The 20,778-nt window shown below is 39.8% G+C and overlaps 3 protein-coding genes across 10 annotated transcripts; 1 reads left to right on the forward strand and 2 right to left on the reverse strand.

The window, feature by feature from the left end:
* The first annotated feature begins 255 nt into the window (after positions 1-255).
* Positions 256-3,478, forward strand: LOC105703538 (sorting nexin-16). The gene is made up of 5 exons (XM_012432010.1): positions 256-456; positions 1,049-1,339; positions 1,700-2,008; positions 2,078-2,205; positions 2,614-3,478. Exons 2-5 carry the CDS (start codon positions 1,064-1,066, stop codon positions 2,651-2,653), a joined length of 753 nt encoding a protein of 250 aa, XP_012287433.1. The 5' UTR covers positions 256-456; positions 1,049-1,063; the 3' UTR covers positions 2,654-3,478.
* Positions 3,479-4,402: 924 nt separating this feature from the next.
* Positions 4,403-9,213, reverse strand: LOC105703536 (b(0,+)-type amino acid transporter 1). Of its 7 annotated transcripts, none has more exons than XM_023433965.1 (4): positions 9,050-9,213; positions 7,511-7,640; positions 5,263-6,561; positions 4,403-4,976 (listed from the first exon to the last, which is right to left on the reverse strand). In XM_023433965.1, exons 2-4 carry the CDS (start codon positions 7,608-7,610, stop codon positions 4,912-4,914), a joined length of 1,464 nt encoding a protein of 487 aa, XP_023289733.1. In that variant the 5' UTR covers positions 7,611-7,640; positions 9,050-9,213; the 3' UTR covers positions 4,403-4,911. The 7 variants fall into 7 exon arrangements, with proteins under 7 accessions (XP_023289733.1, XP_012287431.1, XP_012287427.1 ...); XM_012432008.2 differs by having other exon boundaries at positions 9,079-9,200; XM_012432004.2 differs by having other exon boundaries at positions 7,511-7,854; positions 9,048-9,177.
* Positions 9,214-11,902: 2,689 nt separating this feature from the next.
* LOC105703552 (cleavage and polyadenylation specificity factor subunit 5) lies at positions 11,903-20,318 on the reverse strand. 2 transcript variants are annotated; one of them, XM_012432039.1, is made up of 6 exons: positions 20,134-20,318; positions 16,389-16,589; positions 15,448-15,481; positions 13,650-13,815; positions 13,377-13,491; positions 11,903-12,094 (listed from the first exon to the last, which is right to left on the reverse strand). In XM_012432039.1, exons 1-6 carry the CDS (start codon positions 20,250-20,252, stop codon positions 12,073-12,075), a joined length of 657 nt encoding a protein of 218 aa, XP_012287462.1. In that variant the 5' UTR covers positions 20,253-20,318; the 3' UTR covers positions 11,903-12,072. The 2 variants fall into 2 exon arrangements, with proteins under 2 accessions (XP_012287462.1, XP_012287461.1); XM_012432038.1 differs by having other exon boundaries at positions 15,418-15,481.
* Positions 20,319-20,778: the final 460 nt, after the last annotated feature.

Below are 20,778 nucleotides of genomic sequence, written 5' to 3' on the forward strand. Positions count from 1 at the left end.
TTATTACGTATTTTTCACGAGAGCGCTCACTTCTCGCACTTTCATCTCACGTGAGTTTATTCGCCAAATTACGTATTCGCTATATGAAACAACGATGGAGACGTCATTAAAAGTGTGATGAATCGTCATTGGAAGAAAATTCCCCATCGCCATCTGTGGGAGAATAACCGTACTACGTCCACAATTGGTTTTCAATGCTAAAATCCAGTTTGTATTCTAACTATATTACTAACTTCATGGTCATGACTAATTACTGTCAATTTTCGGTTCCTCACCTGTCATCAACAGCTGTGGAACGCAATTGTTCCAAAAGGAAAATGTTTAAACGATGGAATAAATTTAAATTCCGTTTCTCTTCACCTGCGAATTCTATGTGAATTTATTCACTTTTCATTGGAAAAGAATTGTAAATGATAATTTATTTGCTTACCCTGGGAATTCGACGCCCTTATTGAGGTTAGTTTCTACCCCTTTTTTCGTATAAATAATCACAAAATGTTGAAACATTCATTGGGTGTACATATTTGTTTAAACATTTAGATCGGAACTTGTTACGTACGTTATAGAAGCAAGCTAATAAATAATCACAAAATGTTAATAAACATTCATTGGGCGTACATATCTCTTTAAACATTTAGATCGGAACTTGTTACGTACATTATAGAAGCATGCTATCGTTATTCCTTTCTGGAAATATTCAAAGTACATTTCAGCTTCCGTAAAGCGTTCCGAAAGTGCTGATTATTCTGTAATTTTGTTCACACAGTTACGCAACCATTTAAGAATCGTAATGCATTAAAAAAGGAATTGTACTTCGAGGTAACAATTCCTCGGAATACGAAAATCTATGCGAGATACATTCCGAATGTTGAACTTCTTTAAAAGTAAATGTGCGTCGCCTTTCGCAATTATCCTTAAATTACTTTCCCGATGTATTTCGATAGCCCCTCACGCATTGTCAGTGTTACGTTATTACGTTATTGTTTTGCTTCTATCATTTGGTAATGTTTTTCTGTTAATTTTCTCCGATTTGCATGGCTTCGTTTAGTTTGTCCCCAGTAAAATGTCCAATTTGGAATCCGGTGTGGGATGCGTCAGCGAAGTGACCCTAGCGATAAGTAAAGCGAGGGGATCTCAGCAAGGAATGGTTCACACTCTCGACAGTCCTGACTCCGATGGATCGGGCCACTCCAACTCATTCACCGTTCGTCGTTTTAATTACCCCACAGATGGGAACTCTAATTGTGGAACGGCGATTCTTGAAATTCCACCCTCCACCAATGAATTAAGGATACCGATAGTCGGATATGAAGTTATGGAAGAGAGAGCCAGATTTACAGTTTGTGTCCCAGTTTTTTCCGCTTTCCGTTCTCTTTCTATATAGAAATAAGCTGCGAGGTAATTAAGGTGTGTCGAGCATGATAAGAATAATTACTCGGAAGATATAAACAAGAAGAAAGAAGCACATCGTTGTATTATACATAATCTCTTGTTTTTTTTTCTGTATTTTTCTAATAAATACAGGAAAATAGAGGCACGTGTAAATACAACTTTAGCGTCTTTTTAATCAGACTCGGGTGTTTATAATTATTCTGCTCTTGGTACAGGTTAACTTTTGTCACAACGTTAACAAGAAACTACTTCCAACTGCCACAAGTTACTCGCAAGTATTAAAAATTCATGTATTTTATGTTCGTAGGTCTACAAGCTTCGGGTCGAACTGAAAACTGGTGACTGTTGGTTCGTATTCAGGCGATACACTGATTTTGTACGACTACTGGCACAGTTGCGGAGACAAAAAGCTTCAATTTCTCACTTGTCGTTGCCTAGAAAGAAGTGGCTAGGCGATAACTTTGCTCCGAGCTTTCTCGAAGAGAGAATACACGGTCTGCAGGCATTTGTTAATGGCATTCTAAACACACCTGAGCTCGTCTCAACTTCTTGCGTGCGAGAATTCTTCTGTTTGGATGAACCTCCAACGCTCTCCGATACTGTTGAGGAATCGAGAGTAAGACTTCCTTGCTGCTACGTTGAAATATTACAAAAACGTGTCATTAATCGGGTATTAAAATTTCAGGCAATATTCGAAGCGCTAGAAGATACCATTTATCATTTGCGGCAGCAGTTAAGAGAAAGAGAAGATGCTCTTACAGCTGAGACGAATCTCTGCAATGAATTAAAGAAAAAACTGCACCAGATATTGAGGTAATTAAGAAACAGTAAAGATAATCGATTGGTATTTATAGGTTACCTTCCAGTAAATTTAGTTACATCGAGATATTTTAATCGCACTCCAGAAATGCGATACGCAATAAAACATGCTGATTAAATGCCAATTATGATTTTCTGTCTGAGATTATGTGAACGTTATGTAACGTAAAGTTTGCGTTATTTAGCTTGTGCAAGGATTTACAAAATCATATATAAAAACAGCCAAAACAATTTAATAGTTTAAAAAATTATTTCTCGTACCGACATTAACTGTCGTGGTGTTTTCATTTTGTTTTGCAGATATTAAGTCCAATTCGACATAAAACTGCAAAGAATTACGTATACTTATTATTCTGTATAATACTTATATAATATAATATATTAATTAGATTTGTTTTTCAGCGAGGAGCGAATGTGTCCAAAGTGCGGAACTAGAATTTAACAGCAGATCACTTCCTGTTTCACGGGAATACAATTTCCTCGTGCACTGGAAAGTGAAGGAATTATAATCATATACATTTATGCGTGTACATCGCTTAAGTCTGAGATATTTTAAGCACACAGTGTTCGCACGAGGCTATGTACATCTTTTAATTACCAAGGCGAAGGAACTGTAAGGCAAACAGGAACTATTGCATGTTGCTAACTCTAACCTCAGTGTTCTATTTATTAAAGTTTGTGTGTAAACATCTTTGACATAAGCATTTTAGGTATTACATACAATGATATACATAACATGACGATCATTCCGCAAGCACTCGTGTTAAACATATTCAATCCAATTTCGGGACTATTATTGAATTAAATACAGAGAATAAGTCAAAGACAGTGCGAAGCACAAGGAACAATGAGACTGTAATTTCTTAAGATTTGGAAACTCTCTCGGAGTCTGCTTATAAGAATTTTAAACAAGGCGAATAAGCCTGACGCTGCAGTGTGTACATATTCAGGACATTTTTTCCTCTGCAAAAAAGCACACTGGATTGTTTTAGATGTATTGTACAAACCGTTTGAAAGGGCTTGTGTTTATTTCCCATATATATTAAACATAACAATGCACGCCGGATTGTTCAAGATATATTGTACAAACGATTTTGAAATGTTTGCGTCCCTCATAATTCTATATTAACTGAGACGACGAGTTCTGAACTGTTTAAAATACATTGTACAAACAGTTCAGATAGGTTTACATTCATTGTGAATGTTATATTTTACATACAAAGATGCACATTGAATTGTTTGAAATATATTACATAAATACGTTGAATCGATGTTAATATTTTTCCTAATCACAGTGAGCTATTAAACGGGAGAACTCATAATGATCTTTTTGACGACGTAATATATATCAATGAACTCTATTAATTTAATTCCTTCTAATACCAACAGACTTTATTATTGCTTTTAGTTAACACTATATGTCCGATATTCTAGTGTTCATCATTGGGTAATTTTATGCATCCGACCTGTAAACGACAAATCCTTTGCGGTTGTATTTACCTCAGATGAAAAGAATTTAAGTGGCTAGAAACTAACATAACCAAGAAACGTTATATTATGTAATATATACACAATATGAACCTTATTTTAGAAGTACCTGGTACCAGATTGGTGGTCGATGCTCAGTCAACTAATATAACCAAAAAACGTCATATTATGTAATATATACACAACATGAACTTATTTTAGAAGTACCTGGTACCAGATTGGTGGTCGATGCTCAGTCAACTAATATAACTAAAAAACGTCATATTATGTAATATATACACAACATGAACTTATTTTAGAAGTACCTGGTACCAGATTGGTGGTCGATGCTCAGTCCACGTCGGACGCCTGGTTCTCACTGGAGTTAAGCGACGTTGGATGCGGTTAGTACCAGGGATGGGTGACCGTCTCGGGAATGCCGCTGAGCGTTGGCCTGCGGTTTTGTTTTTACTTTTTATTTCCCACTAATTGTTTATCGTGATTATAATACATGTTCATTGTTTTTTACTTTGGGCGGTATTATTATCAACGTAGACTGTAAAAGACTTCAACGCAAATATAAATGTCGGTAACGTGACGCGCCAGCTGAGGTTACCACTTGAGTATTCAAAATGACGTCACCATCGAAAAGGGTATAGATGAATTATAATTTATCGACGTCGATTAATTTGGTTTAAGCGTGCACCCTTTTTTAAATTCACTGTTCATTTGTTATCTAAATATATATTTCATTTAACAGTGTAAATGCCACCAGATTATGGCAACAGTAGATACAATTCTTAGGAGATATAATACTGAAATACCCAATCATCAAGAAATCCTCTTTGCAGGGTATCAAGAATCGTCTATTTTAAAGGAAATACAAATTTAAGGGGCTTTCACTTCTATTAATTAATCATTATTCCCCTGCGTCGCTAATCAGTCATGGGAATAAATTAATGTTATGTTGCTAAGTAAGGAAAACCGGCAATGCATCCTGAATCGAGCACAGATATAAATATTTTGACATTTCGATGTATAATATGAATGGTTCTATGACATAATCACAGGTTTGTACGTTTTCTTCTCGCAGCCACTTGACCGTGGAAGGCTAGGATTATTTACAAACAATTTATAAGTGTCCAGTAGCTAGCTCGAAATTTGTTCCACCCCTAACTGCAGCTTGATTGTTGCAATTGTCACTTCGTTAATTAACTTTGTCTAAAATTGGTTTCAGTCGTCGCATTGGTCGGAAGGAACCACCATACACAACACCTGAGCAAGGAACGTCAGTTTCCCTGAAATACAGAAACACAGGTTACATACTTTGCATCTATCGTTAATAAGAAATGATTATATGGATTTCAGTTAATTTCGATCAGTTGGGAGAGATATTCAATGAAATAAAGTTGTTATGCATGGATGATTACGACGCGGCACCCACGTATACCCTGTTTTACCGACCGCAAAGATTTCGCCCCTTTGAGAGTGTTCCAATTTTTACAGAGGTGTAAAGATGGGTAGAGGGCGCCAGGGGCCCTTTCAAACAATGGCGCGAAACATCACCTTAACTATTCAACTTACTCATAAAGAAGCTCTTTCTTTTCTTGAAGACGTAACAATGGTAAACCCCAATTCCCAGAAGGATAAAGGCCACGGCAAAGAGGTACTTCGGCGAAGGGTCCTCGACAATGGGTAAGACGGCCAAGAAGATGGCCACCAAGAGCACCAGCCATGGGATCAAAGTAGGCACGGAATACGGCCTATGAACATCGGCCTTGGTCCTCCTCATGACCAACAATGCAATCATGGCCAGTCCATAAAACACCCAAGTGAGGAAGCTAGCGAACTCGATAAGTTCGACGATGTTCCCCAGCATGATGCAGGCCAGGGAGAGCATCCCCTGGAAGGCGACAGCAGCAGCAGGGGTCATCCTGGTGACATGTACGAAGCTAAAAATGCGAGGAACATGTCCCTCCTGTCCAGCGACGTAGCAAAGCCTGGAGACGCCGAACTGGATGCTCAGGGCACACCCAAAGGTGGACAGAGCGACTCCAAGAGGAATGACAAAGCCCATCCACCCTGGGAGGACCCTCTCCGCCCAGAGGACAGCAACAGCAGGAGCGCCGATCATCTCCGGGATGGTCAGCGCCGACATGTACATCAGGTTCATGGAGACGTAGAGGATGGAAATGGTGGGCACGGCGATGAGGATGCTCCTAAGGATGTTGACCTCGGGTCTCTGGACCTCTTCGGTGACGATGGTAGCCGACGTCCAGCCATCGTAGGCCCACAGGCCGCTGTAGAAGGCCAGGGCGATGCTCCCAGGGGAAGCGATGGTGCCTTCGAAGGGGTCCTTCAGCAGCTCCGTCCTCCCGGAAGCCAGCCACCATAATCCTCCGGAGATGACCATCACACAGGCTGCTACTTTGCACACGGTGAAGACGTTCTGCACCCTTACGAACAGCTTCACGCTGGATATGTTGATGTAGGTGATCAGCCCCAGGGCCAGCAGGGCGATGAGCTTCTTCACCTGGACCATGGACGCCTTGGGAATGTCCGCCATGAAGATGGTGAACGGCTGGACGCTGTACTCCGCGAAAGTTAGGATCACCACGGCTACTTCAGCCGGTCGAAGCACCATCACGTAGACCCAGGAACAGATGAAGGCTGGCAGCTGGCCCAGGTAGTGGTGAAGTGGAGCGAAGGCCTCCACGAAGAAGACGTACTCTGCTCCTGAACGGGGCACGACGGTGCCCAGCTCAGCGAACGCCAAGGCTCCCAACAGGGACAGGGCGCCGCAGGATGCCCAGATTATCAAACAGAACCCTACTGACCCTGACCTCTCCAAGGCACTGGTTGGCGAGACGAAGATGCCGGACCCTGGAAACGTCTTAGGCTGTTTTTTTGGACTTCGGACATTTAACTAAGGGCCTAGTACCATTGTTCTTTTTTGTTTTTGTTTTTTTCGCCAAGACCATCCTTGATGGTCACCCATCCAAGGAGCGGCCGCTCCCGACGTCGCTTAACTTCGGTGATCATACGAGAACCAATGTATCGACGCGGGTGGAAACAACTTATCGGCGTTAGAGACGGGGTTGGGTAATCCCCATTTTTCGAGCTTTTTCCCGTATATTACGTAATAAAGTAGTTTACCGGAGAAAATCATGGAAAGCCAGTAAATTACGTTTCCAATATGAAGAATGCCACAGATGGGTTCTGCTAGACATCTCAGTCAAATATGAGCGGGGAGACGTTTCACGCCATTGTCCAAAATGAGGCACGGCTCACTAGCGCCGTGGAACTGCTTTGAACTGAAGTTATCGCCTTTTAGTTTATAGTATCAGGGTCGACGTAGCTTGGGAAAGAAGACTATGAATGCCAAATAAAGTTGTTACGTGTGGATGATTGAGATTACGACGCGGCACCCACGTATACCCTGTTTTACCGAACGTGAAGATTTCGCCCCTTTGAATGTAGTTCCCATTTTTACAGAGGTGTACGGGGGGTAGAGGGCCCCAGGGGCCGCGCCTCCCTTTTCAGCATTGGCGTGAAACATTTTCTTCCTCATTTCTGGTGCAGTTGTCACTTGCCGAAGATTTCTTACCGAATAAAGTTGTTACGCGTGGATGATTGAGATTACGACGCGGCACCCACGTATACCCTGATTTACCGAACGTGAAGATTTCGCTCCTTCGAATGTAGTTCCCATTTTTACAGAGGTGTACGGGGGGTAGAGGGCCCCAGGGGCCGTGCCTCCCTTTCCAGCAATGGCGTGAAACGTTTTCTTCCTCATCTCTGGTGCAGTCGTCAGTTGCCGAAGATTTCTTACCGATCATCACTGCGAGAATCAAGCTGACGGCGCTGAAGAGTCCCAATTCGCGTTTCAGCGCCACCTTCGGGCCGTTCTCCTTGACCTCGCTGAACGCCATCTTGGATTCCGTTGGAATTCTTCCGTGAGTCTTGAAATTAGAGCGTTTAGTGCGTTATATCACCCAGGGAATGTAACCGAGGACGAGAATATAACCAAGAACATAACCAATGACTGTGTCCACTGTATCCACTGTATCCGAAATTAATTGCTTCACTTCAAGAACATAACCAATCGACATAACCAATTCAAGGTCAACCAAGAACATAAACCAATGACTGTATCCACTGTATCCACTGTATCCACTGTATCCGAAATTAATTTCTTCACTCCAAACAACGGAATGTTTTACAAAACAAAAATATTAAAAAATGTTTCTACATCGGACGTTTAAGGTGAAGTGAAACACGTCGAGGAACTTGATCAACGTCGATAAAGAAGATTTTTCTAAATGCCTACGAATTGTCCTGACACATTCAAAGTTTGGATTCTTTACAAAAATTTTGTAACTCAGCCCAGACCAGAACCAAAATGGCATCAAGCTCTCATATTTCGATCAATATACAATTATCGAAGGCTCTGATATGAGAATCGAAAGGGTCAGGACAATTTTACGACAATTTAGAACACTCTGGTAATCGATAAACTCGCATTTAAACGGGATAAAGGCAAAAAAAGTGTTGTATGCGCTTCTATGCCAAAACGATGGTAATACAAGGTCTCGGAGTGAAAATTTAATTGACCTGGAAATCACAGACGGCGCAGGGGGTACCACTGCAGTCAATTAGGGCCCCAAAAAGCATGAATCCAGAGGATTTCTGGAGTTTTACTTCGATTTCTTTATAATTATTATACGAAAACGACAGGTGGAGTATGCCATTTGGGACAATACCCAATATAATTCGATACAGCTGTCAATGTAAAAACGAACATCGGCAACGTAGGCATTTAGAAAAATCTTCTTTATCGACGTCGATCAAGTTCCTCGACGTGTTTCACCTCACCTTAATCTTTATCGCCTCATTGGCGACCCAACTATTCATACTCTATTTAACACAAATTAACCCCGGTTATTTCAACAGTTAATAACATTTAGCCCGTTACTTAACAAGACCAACATTGTTAACGATAATCATTTTTCTTCTTTTCACATATAAAACGCGAAATCCACATTCAAGGTGCAATCTACCGCAAATTAAAGTCGCTTATTTCAATTGTTAACGACTCTTACTATTTTTATTTATTAAACGCGGACCAGCGCGACGTTGTTAGGCCGAATCGATCGCAAAGTAGAATCGAGTTTTGCTCTTCCGTGGCTTCTAAGAAGTTTGAAACGGTTTAAGGTGAAGTGAAACACCCTTCAAGTCAGTCGATTTGAATACAACACTTTTTTTTTTGTTAAGGGCAGTAGACCAAACCGTCCGAAATGTTGACACATCACTCCTGATCATCTAAGAATTCTCCTGACACATTGAAAATTTCCCTTAAATATCCTTACACCTTAAATATCGCTACAGGTCGACACAAACCGAAGTTGACTTCGCCCCAGGAGGCGGCAGTGATAACACGGCGGCTCCGGAGCAGCTCCGATGTTATCACCACCGTGTCTGCTCCGCTACTGAGCTTTATTAGCTTCTCCGGCACCGTCCAAGGATCACCAGATACGCATACAAACATTATCTCTGACGAAGCTGTCAATTATCTCGTTAAAAAGGCGATTTGGTGGGGCAGAGCTTGCCCTGGCCGATTCGTCATAAGAGATCATCATACATTGAATAACTCAAGTGGTAACATCTATTTCATACATCATCATCGTCAAATGTCCCAAGACTAATACATGTCATATTTTGTTTACTTGTATGAAAAAAAAAAAAAAGAAAAATGTCATTCTAATTCGCATGCGCATACACATTATCAGTAATTGCTGGCTAATGAAGTCATTGTTTTCATTTAAATATCAAATAGTTTATCATTCGCATAATTTCATTTACAGTCTGATTTATTATATAATACCTGCCTATTACCAAGTGCCACGAAATAATACAAAGTAAAACGTTGCGTTGTTATTATTATTATTATTATTAATTAAATCTTTGAAAAATTAATATTATTTTAAGGTAACTGAACTTATAACATTGATATAACATGTTGCCTTATTCAGTGGGAAATAATAACGAGTATCTAACTTTGATCTTACTTTTATCCTACATCGTTATGTAGTTAGCTTTGAAAATGTAATATTTACCTAACAGTTATATTAAAGTGTTCTCTGGGACGTGGAGACAATTGAATAAACCAATGATTATCCTGACTGATAAGCGCACACCCTTCGACTCAGGTATGTGAATTAATTTCCCTTTTTTTTGTTCTTCTTCTAATTCAGAAAATGATATTTTTCACTTCTAGTTACGAGAAAGCCTTTCCATGAAGGGACTATCTTTTCCTACGCATTCCATCGTGATAAGACGTATCGAGAGACAGAAGTAAGGGGGCCGTATTAACCTACGTAGATAGGCACTATGAGCTTATCATTTCCCGAGTTCATTCCTTTAGTTTCCGTTGATCACTTTCGTAGAACCTAAAGAAGGAAATAATACCAGTAATTCTTATCATTTTATATGCGTCCCACCGCGATAAGACGCTCACTGAGCGAGAAATTTACTTCCTAGACAATATTCAGATTAAGCGAAACACGTAGAGAAGTTTAATCGACGTCGGTAGTAATGATTCTTCTAAATCCCTACGTTGCCGACGTCTGTACTTATATCGAGAGCTGAGTCGAATTATATTGGGTATTGTACTAAATACCATACTCCATATGTCGTTTCCGTACAATAATTATAAATAAGTCGAAGTAAAATCCCAGAAATCCCCTGAATTTGTGGTTTCTGAGGCCCTAATTGACTGCAGAGGGACCCCCTGCGCCATCTGTGGTTTCCAGGTCAACTAAATTTTCACTCCGAGACCTTGTATTACCATCGTTTTGACATAGAAGCGCATACAACACTTTTTTTGCCTTTATCCCGTTCAAATGCGAGTAGGAGAAGTTATTAGAAGTTAGTAGAAGAAGTTATTACAAGAATTTAGTAGAAGTTATTAGGAGTTAGTAGAAGTTAGTAAAAGTTATTAGAAGTTAGTAGAAGAATTTAGTAGAAGTTATTAGGAGTTAGTAGAAGTTAGTAAAAGTTATTAGAAGTTAGTAGAAGAATTTAGTAGAAGTTATTAGAAGTTAGTAGAAGAATTTAGTAGAAGTTATTAGGAGTTAGTAGAAGTAGTAGAAGTTAGTAGAAGTTAATAGAAGTTAGTAGAAGTGAGTAGAAGTTATTAGAAGTTATTAGAATTTAGTAGAAGTTAGAAGAAGTTAGAAGTTATTAAAAGTTAGTAGAAGAAGTTAGTAGAAGCTAGTAAAAGTTAAAGAAGATACTTAATGGTTAGTAGTTAGTAGAAGTTAGCTGTAATCACGACAACCATCAGGAATGGATTTCGAAAGTTCGTCTTCGGTGGCATCTCGCGCCACGAGTTGGCGATAAGATAACCGATCGTCATATTTTCGCCTGAGATATTAACTCTTGCTGACCTTCGGTAAATTATACATCATCGCATAATGTACCCACTGAACAACAAACCTAACGGTCACATAACCTAATGCTAAGAAATAACATCCCAGTGAACATTATACAACTGTTGGGTAAATGTTACGTTGTTATGTAGCATAAAACTAACACGGAAGTTAGATGTTAGTTATTATTTCCGACTCGTTAAGGTAACATGTTGTGTACACCTTACATTAATGTTATAATATCAGTTACCTCAAAGTACTATTAATTTTTCATACATTTAATAAAATAGATGACGCAACTTCACTCCAAAGTTAAATCATTTCTTATTCTTCATTATTTTTTACTTAAAGACAATTAGGATTTCATTCGACTAGCAAACAATTACTGATAATATATATGCGCGTATGAATTAAAGTCACATTTTTATTAATATTCGGTTTAACGTGATTATTTCGTGGGCAATTATAGTTTTAAATTTAGAATACCTTGGATCATACTTACGTGTTTGTCTTGTGGTACGGGCAAGTTATTAAATAAAATAAGTTTTCAATTAACCGATATAGCCCGGTTCCTCGGTTAAATCATCGATTACCCAACCGTAGGTTAACGTTAACGTTCAAGTTAATCATGGGTTAAAAACGTAATTACAAAGAAATCTAAGCTGGAATGTTGCATAGTGTTTCGTCACTTCATACGGAAAACACGCTAAACGCTTTTAAATGAACTTGGCGCGAAACTCTACCGTGTTTCCAGATGCCTTGAATCGTAAGACAAGGGGAACCAACAGGACGCATTCTGGTTAGAAAAATCTTTTAATTGCATAGTGTTTCGTCACTTCATACGGAAAACGCGTCATCGGTCGTACACTCGTCATCGCATACACACGCACATTCGCAGATACTCATCCCGACTTTCGGTTAACTTAAATAAAACTTTGTCAAATCTTTGTCTAGCGCTTCACTTTCACATGTAGATAAAATTGAATCTGAAACAGAGAAAAGAAATCCTTGGTAAGTAATCCGGTAGGGGTAAAGATACCGAGTACACAATGTTTGATGATGTGCACATTATTAAAGATAATAAACAATAAATGAAAGTTTGTTACACTCTGCGTTGAGAAATGTACATTATAATGATATTACTAATAAACAATAAATATTGGAATGTAGTAAGCATACAATATGAGACCAGTATACTTGTACACTGGGAGACATCAATGCCCTCCCATCCTGCACAGGCGATGCCGTATCTGCAGGGGAGGCATTTATGTCCGCCATTGTACACTGGGAGACATCAATGCCCTCCCATCCTGCACAGGCGATGCCGTGTCTGCAGGGGAGGCATTCATGTCCGCCATTGTACATAACATGGTAGGTATATCACTTTCATATCACCTTAAGGTACTCCGAAAGTGTGATACATACATAATATGGTACGTATATCACTTTTATATTACCTTAAGATAATCCAAAAGTATGATACATACACTGGGAGACATCAATGCCCTCCCATCCTGCACAGGCGATGCCGTATCTGCAGGGGAGGCATTCATGCCCGCCAATGTACACTGGGAGACATCAATGCCCTCCCATCCTGCACAGGCGATGCCGTATCTGCAGGGGAGGCATTCATGTCCGCCATTCTACGTTTAATAAAATGCTTTGCAAAAACTTGATAATTCAAAACGGCTTCCCTACTAAAAAAAGATAGATAAATTTTACTTTATCGTTGGAGATTAAGTTTCTTAGCGTCTTTCATATCCCCTTAAGGTTTGCTCTTTTCCCCTCGACGCGGCGAAAGGAAGGATGGAAATCCGAGTATCAAGATTGTACACTAGGAGACATCAATGCCCTCCCATCCTGCACAGGCGATGTCGTATCTGCAAGGGAGGCATTCATGTCCGCCATTGTACACTAGGAGACATCAATGCCCTCCCATCCTGCACAGGCGATGTCGTATCTGCAAGGGAGGCATTCATGTCCGCCATTGTACACTGGGAGACATCAACGCGTTTCCATCCTGCACAGGCAATGCCGTATCTGCACCGGAGGCATTCATGTCCACAGTGTACACTGGGAGACTTCAATGCCCTCTCATCCTGCACAAGCAATGCCGTATCTGCAGGGGAGGCATTCATGTCCGCCATTGTACACTGGGAAACATCAATGCCCTCCCATCCTACACAGGGGATGCCGTATCTGCAGGGGAGGCATTCATGTCCGCCATTGTACACTGGGAGACATACAAACAGTCATGCATATAATTACCTGCAGAGAGATTGCGGTAACGAGGAGATGATGGGTCCGTATCCTTGGGAATTGTCATACAACTCGAATAATGGAGCAGCGACTAATTTGTAGTTTTTAGGTACGGCGAACAGAGCTGAAACAGAGGAAATATGATATAAGACGGGAAGCTTAATGACGTCTATTCACGTTTTAAAGTATGAAACGGTTTGAGACACCCAGTCCGTAGGAAAGTTTTATGAACGATTGAGCTTTCGGATGCCACTTTCACATCCCCTTAAAACTGGGATATACCTTTCTCTTGCAGTTGCACCAGGAAGAGTCGTTTGTGTTCCTTCGGCTTGGTGATATGAGGTGGCACGTAGGGGTACTGGGGTGGTTCGAAGTTCGGCCTCCACCAATTGCCAATAGTGTCCTCGATTACCCACTCCTGTTTCACCCCATCTTGTCGTCCGAGAGTCTAGAAATGGAGGCGACTTAAATTCGACACATCTCGAGAGACCACAAGCCGTTCCTCCTACAATTAACAACAATCTTCTCGGTTTCCAGTCCACTAAGAACATGGTTACAAAGCGTTTTACAGAAACTCACGGGCCAGCCATTAAGGCGACACGAAAGGGTCGCTCTATACACATGAAACGCAAAGGAAAATATCACTTTTCTCCAAACTGGGTCCACCAAATAATTTCAAACTTCGGCACGAGATCATGGAGGCCCTAGGGAAGAACGCGATGCTCGTGAAATTACATTTTTTACGAGAAAAAATAAATAAATAAATGAACAAATAATATGAGGCTGTGGTTCTAGTCTAGGTTAAATCGAAAAGAAAATTGTGAAAAATGATATTTTAGGAGTATCGCGTCCTTAGGGCCTACATAATCACGTGTTAAAGTTTTATGTGAGTTGAAGAAGTTATATATACATATACTTTTACATAAGTTATACATATATATATATATATAATTTTTCTTAAAACTAGGTGCCTTCCTTAGGGCCCCCATAATAACGTGCTGAAGTTTCAAATTATTTAGTTTATATAATGAATTAAATTTTATTCATTATATTACTATATATATATAGAGTGACCCTTTCATGTCGCCTTAATGCAACAGACTCCGTTTATAGTTTACAGATAATCCCTAGAAGATTTTATGGGGACATCGAGTAGTGTCCGGGCATGGAGCATTCCTTACTCTAGGTTGGCATCCGTGGCCGAAAATTGGCACCCGTGTGAGCTACATGCCCGGTTACATAAGTTCTACAGAGATCGTACAGAGACGCGAGGTTCCTTATCACTGATCTATATACTAACTGGATAGCTGATATCCTACAAAGTGGCGTGACGTATTAAAGCCCCCTGGTGACGGGCACGTAAACTAACAGCGTAGTATCTGCGCATGCGTCAAAACAGCGGGTCATCTAACGCAAGACGTCATAGAAGCGTAGGCCGGGAAATTTGAAAATTGAAAAGACCAACAAACAGGAAATTACAAAGTTTCTCCCAAGATCTCACCGTAATATAAATATAAATAATGATCAATACATTGTCTCCATGTGCAGAACGATTTAGCGTTTCAATTTTCTACGTAATCTCTGACCAAAATTGTACAATCATTATCTATTACTAATCCGGTATTGATTAGCAATTTATTAATCTACAATTATTATGTATCCCCGCATCATATATTATCCCTATCGTCACCATTTGCTAGATGATGTAATGGAGGAGAAGCATTGCGTCATCCGATTAGAATAGCTCCAAAATCGCCAACCGTCCCGCTAAATCGGCCATCTTGTACTTTCCTGAGCTTTCTGTCTCTCGGGACGTCGACGAAAGTTCATCTACCCCTCGGCACCTTTCAAGAAAAGTGTAGTACCCTCGTTACCCTCCAGTGTAGAAAGTGCAGACAACGCGAACAAGCCTAGTCAGTACATAGATCAGTGTTCTGTTGTACACAAGAGAACAAAAGTCCCGAGAGGAGGGAAGCGCCATCTAGGTAAACTAAAATGCCGCCTCCTAGTCACTCCGAAGAGCGACGTAAGATGTCGCCCTGACTGTTACCTCAGTAAGGAGCCGTTTTAGGCCCTCTACCTCATACTCTCCGGTGTTTAACTCTCCTCCGGGTCTGGAAAACAAAATTAACGGTTGGTTAGTCCTCAACCTCTCTTCGGTAGGGTAATTGAAGTTAAAAAGAAAAAAAAAAACATTACGGCCGAGGATCACGAGTCATGTGACAAAGTTTAGGACAATTTAGTCCAAAACCCTTTAAAAAAAATGTGTTGTATTCGAATCGACTGATTTGAAGAGGGTTTCACTTCACCTTAAAATGACGTGAAATCACGTCAGCGGCAACCAAGAATAGAATTTAAAACGACGTGAATTCACGTCAGCGGTAACCAGGTATAGATCTTGAAAAGACGTGAATTCACGTCAGCGGCAACCAGGAATGGAATTTAAAACGACGTGAATTCACGTCAGCGGCAACCAGGAATAGAATTTAAAACGACGTGAATTCACGTCAGCGGTAACCAGGTATAGATCTTGAAAAGACGTGAATTCACGTCAGCGGCAACGACGTGAATTCACGTCAGCGGCAACGACGTGAATTCACGTCAGCGGCAAACGACGTCAATTCACGTCAGCGGCAAACGACGTTAATTCACGTCAGCGGCAACGACGTTAATTCACGTCAGCGGCAACGACGTGAATCACGTCAGCGGCAACGACGTGAATTCACGTCAGCGGTAACCAGGTATAGAATTTAAAACGACGTGAATTCACGTCAGCGGCAACCAGGAATAGAACATGAAAAGAGGTGAAATCACGTCAGCGGTAACCAGGTATGGATCTTGAAAAGACGTGAATTCACGTCAGCGGCAACGACGTGAATTCACGTCAAAGGTCGCGAATGTGTTAAAAAAAAAATAAAAAATAAAAAAAATAAGGTGTAGTATTAGAATGATTTTAAGGGGGGCTTTCACTTCACCTCAATCTCAATTAGAAATAGAAATGGCAATTGGGCAAGGACTTACAGTTTAAAGAAGGTCGTCCCCAGCTGCAGGAGGAGGACGTGCGGCAGCCCGTGCTCGTGGACGAGTAGGACCCCCTCGACGCTGCGCCTCATCCCGATCTTGTCGAACTCGTCCCTCATTCGTTGAAACCTCGCCGGCACCGACGGGTCTTTCTCGAAGAGCGGCTCTTTCGTTCCGAACGTATAGTTTGTCAAAGGATATCTATAGGTAAACGAGTTGGATGCGTTTTCGTTAGGGTCACACACCTTGATCATCGTAACTTATCTAAAGTCAAGATCCGACATACATCCTCCTTAGATCGTCCACCTCTCTCCAAACAACCCTAGGAAGGTTTTATAAACATTTTGACGTAATAAATACATATTCTGAATTCATGGTTTCCGAGGCCCTAATTGACTGCAGAGGGACCCCCTGCGCCATCTGTGATTTCCATGTCAACTAAATGTTCACTCCGAGACCTCGTATTCCCATTGTTTCAGCATAGCGACACGAAATCATGAACATTTATCATAAAAATTTATACAAACTGCTTTTCAGCTATATAATCCTCGTAACTAACAGTGGAAATGTTTATAAACAATTGTCCATGACTACGAAATTTCTACACTCCTTGCCCCGGAAACATTCAGCTTTAACTTTGGCACAAATCCCATGGAAATTAATTTCCTTTTTTAATAACAGCCATTGGGCAGACAACGTAACAATAAAATGAAATTATTAAAATTGAACCGATGTCACAGACAGGAAATTAATTAATACCAAGCATTATACATTGTCTTACAATAGTAGCCATTTACAATAACGTGGTAATTGTTCTTTCTTTTAGGAGAATCTCTTGACATGGTAACGGTGTTACTTCTCGATACAATTTGAGCACGTTAGTAAAGTCAAATACAATAATCAACATACATTAAAAGAGCAACTTTTGTACTTCCGTTGCCATTATTCAGTTTACAACATTTTGATGAAAGTGCTACGAGGGCCATATTTCCCTAATATCATTATTATTAAATATTTCCACCGAACAAAACACCGTAGTGATATAAGTACCGATACAATTTTCTCTGAAGCCTTTGTCAAGATACATCAATCTACAGTTTGTTATATTGATTGCGACAAATTATCACCAACGGTAACATGGTAAGACGGGATACAATAATATAAGATAATGACATCGTCAAAGAAAATACTAGACCAGACGATATAATATCTGATACGATGCTGATAGAAAGATGACTTCGAATTGAGTAATTAGCAATACAACAATAATAAGACCCTGATAAGATTCATTATTACAATCATGTACAATGATTACGACAGACTGATAAAATTAAATACAATTATATGATAAGACGACTTAATTTTTTGGTTATTCAAGAGCTGCGTAACCCTATGACAAGCCGATTGAGCTGAATGAACATCACAAAACGTAACTCATTAACAGGAAGCCTGAACATTGTTTAACATTAACAATTATGTACAATAATGTAAAGGTTTAATTTACATCGGCATGTATCCCTCCTGTTACAATTTGGATACACTTGTAAGATCAAATACAACGGTTGATACATTTTAATAAAATTAATTCTGTTACGGTAATGAGACCAACGACATCGCAATGAAAAATTCATTAACTGCGTTGGCTACCTAATATGTTATCAGGTGAGACTATTGAGTTTGTTACTTAGAACAAATAATACAGCTGAGAAATATTGATACAACCAAATACATGATTATAACAAATTGGCATGGTCAAATATACAATATGATATCGACAAAGTAACGTACAATATTTTAACTATACCGATGAACGATCGACCTTGTCAACTGATATGTTAGTACGATCACAACATTCAATTGATCAGGTTTAATTTATTAACATTAATTTCTGCAGAAGCTGAGTTTTGTTAAACACTAAATATGTGGACATGATCTCGTTCTACGATACTACTGTAGTAACTGTATAGTTAAACTTTTAAACAGGTTACATAAAAGTCGATTTCTGTATAAAATAAAACAGGCAATACTTTTCATTTAAATCACATATCAATTTCAAAATCAATATATGCTTCGGTCTCTCAATCTTATAGGTTATGTATATCGTTAAGTAATACATAATGCTTAAATCTTAGTTCCAATAGTAAACGTAATCATTTATTCCATGGAACGTCCGGAAGAAAGTATTGCACTTTATGATCTTGCAAAGGAAAGTAAAAAATTGGAATTGTTCTTCCGTCTTAACGAACTTGAATTATCTCAATATCAAACAACCACTTCCCCGGTAATTTAAATTATACATATTGAAATCTCTGAAAAGCATGTGAAACGGAGCATCGATATGTGTATAAATATATACGATACAGTTAATACAAACAATATATAATCGTTAAAGACATGCGCTTCCATGTAATCAATAGACACCCATTAAAAATATGTAGCAGTGTTATCGTTACATCGTCACCCTAAAAATAAACTGAACGTTTATAAATAAGTACATAACAGATATAAGAAAACTCAATGTACATGAAAGAATATACAAAGTACTTCGATGTAAAGGCCTTTGTTAGACGTACGTTACATCGCTGCCATACATTTTTATAAAATTCTAATTATATATAATATATACTCGAGGCACGGATCCCTGTATCGCCTTCGATTTGGCCGATGAACAAAATGCACAACGAGAACAACGATCGACCAAACGGAAGCCGAAGGAGCTAAAGACATGCATCCAAGATACGAAACTAAATCAATCATGAAATTTTAATTCCCAAATCTATGTTCATTTATGAAAACATTTATAACAATTCATTAACGCGTGTATATACATATGTATACGTACACAAAATAACATAACCTTCACGCCTTCCTCAATTTTCACATAGTTTACTGCAACGAGTTGAATTGGAATACAATGTGAGGTTAACGGTACCTTCATAACCTTGTCTGTACCATTAATATTTGATAATTCATGCAATTTATGTATTCTGGGACCTCCATAACCTTGTTTATATCATTAATATTTGGTAATTCCTGTAATTTGGGTAATTAAACATGAATTGTGAAATAGAAAAGTATAAAAGAAAAAGTGAAATTGGTTCGAACTGCAACGGAGCTTATCGTGCCAAACGTTTCCGAACTCTGGGAATGTATTACAAGGGCTAGAAAATTGATATTATAAAAGAATATTCCCCAGCCTGTAGTAAATTACTGAGTAAAGTCGATTAACAGGTTACGGTCGATCGATGACTTTTAGTGTCACCGAGTTCAACTGGAATAAAATGTGAAGACGATACCTTCATAACCTCGTTTATACCATTAATATTTGATAATTCACGTAATTTAGGTACTCCGGTACTTCAGGTAACTAAAAACATAACAAAGTATGAGCTAGCGGTGTATAAAAGAAAAAGTGAAATTGGTTCGAACCGCAACGGAGCTGAACAAGGCATGAAGGTTAATACAGGCCTGCTTATCGTGCCAAACATTTCCAAATTCCGGGAATGTATTACAGGGGCTAGAAAATCGATACTGCAAAAGAATATTCCCCGGCCTGTAGTAAACTACTGAGTAAAGTCGATTAACAGGTTACGGTCGATCGATACAAAGAACGCGTTAAATAACATCCATCGCTGAAGATTTTCGACCCGGTGAAGCTTTTAGCGTCACCGAGCCGGCCATAACTGCGCTAAGATCGGCCCTGGGGCCGAATGCGAGAACGCATAAGAGGAGGGCTTGAACTTACAGATTCACCGTTCTGTTGATAGTAACCGACTGGTTCGGCACGACTTTCCCTTCGGAGGCATTACTACTTGCCCGTCGCGGCCATCCGCTGCCTTTAACCTGAGTAGTCGCCATCGTCATCGCACTCCAATCGCCCGCAACAATTGTAACCGCTCGGAACACCTTCCTTCGGACTGCTTTGGACGCGCCAAGAATGTCGCCTCTTCCTTCGGTCGGAGGTTACCGAAGCTACCGCGTGGCGGCGCCACGTTCGCGGTAAGGTGAAGGCTTGGGAGCCGATTCTGTAACTCGAATCCTGGGCGTTTATTATGTATTTTTAACGAGCGCGCTCACTTCTCGCACTTTCATCTCACGTGGGTTTATTCCCCGAATTACGTATTCGCTGTATGAAAGAACGAGATCATTAGCACTTTTGGCCTAGTAATGTTGCCAAAAAAGGGCGTTTATCACGTACTTTTGACGAGAGCGCTCACTTCTCGCACTTTCATCTCATGTGGATTTATTCGCTGAATTACGTATTCACTATTTGAAACTTGACGACGCTTATTTTTCTATCTTTTCTTATATGCTTCACCATTTCGCTTAAAAATTTGTGTCGAGCCAGTTCATACGAATGATCTCGCATTTTCACCACCAAAAACGTTCC

Source organism: Orussus abietinus, unplaced genomic scaffold, assembly GCF_000612105.2.
Source record: "Orussus abietinus isolate OABI.00-Male unplaced genomic scaffold, Oabi_2.0 scaffold83, whole genome shotgun sequence".
Taxonomy (NCBI): domain Eukaryota; kingdom Metazoa; phylum Arthropoda; class Insecta; order Hymenoptera; family Orussidae; genus Orussus; species Orussus abietinus.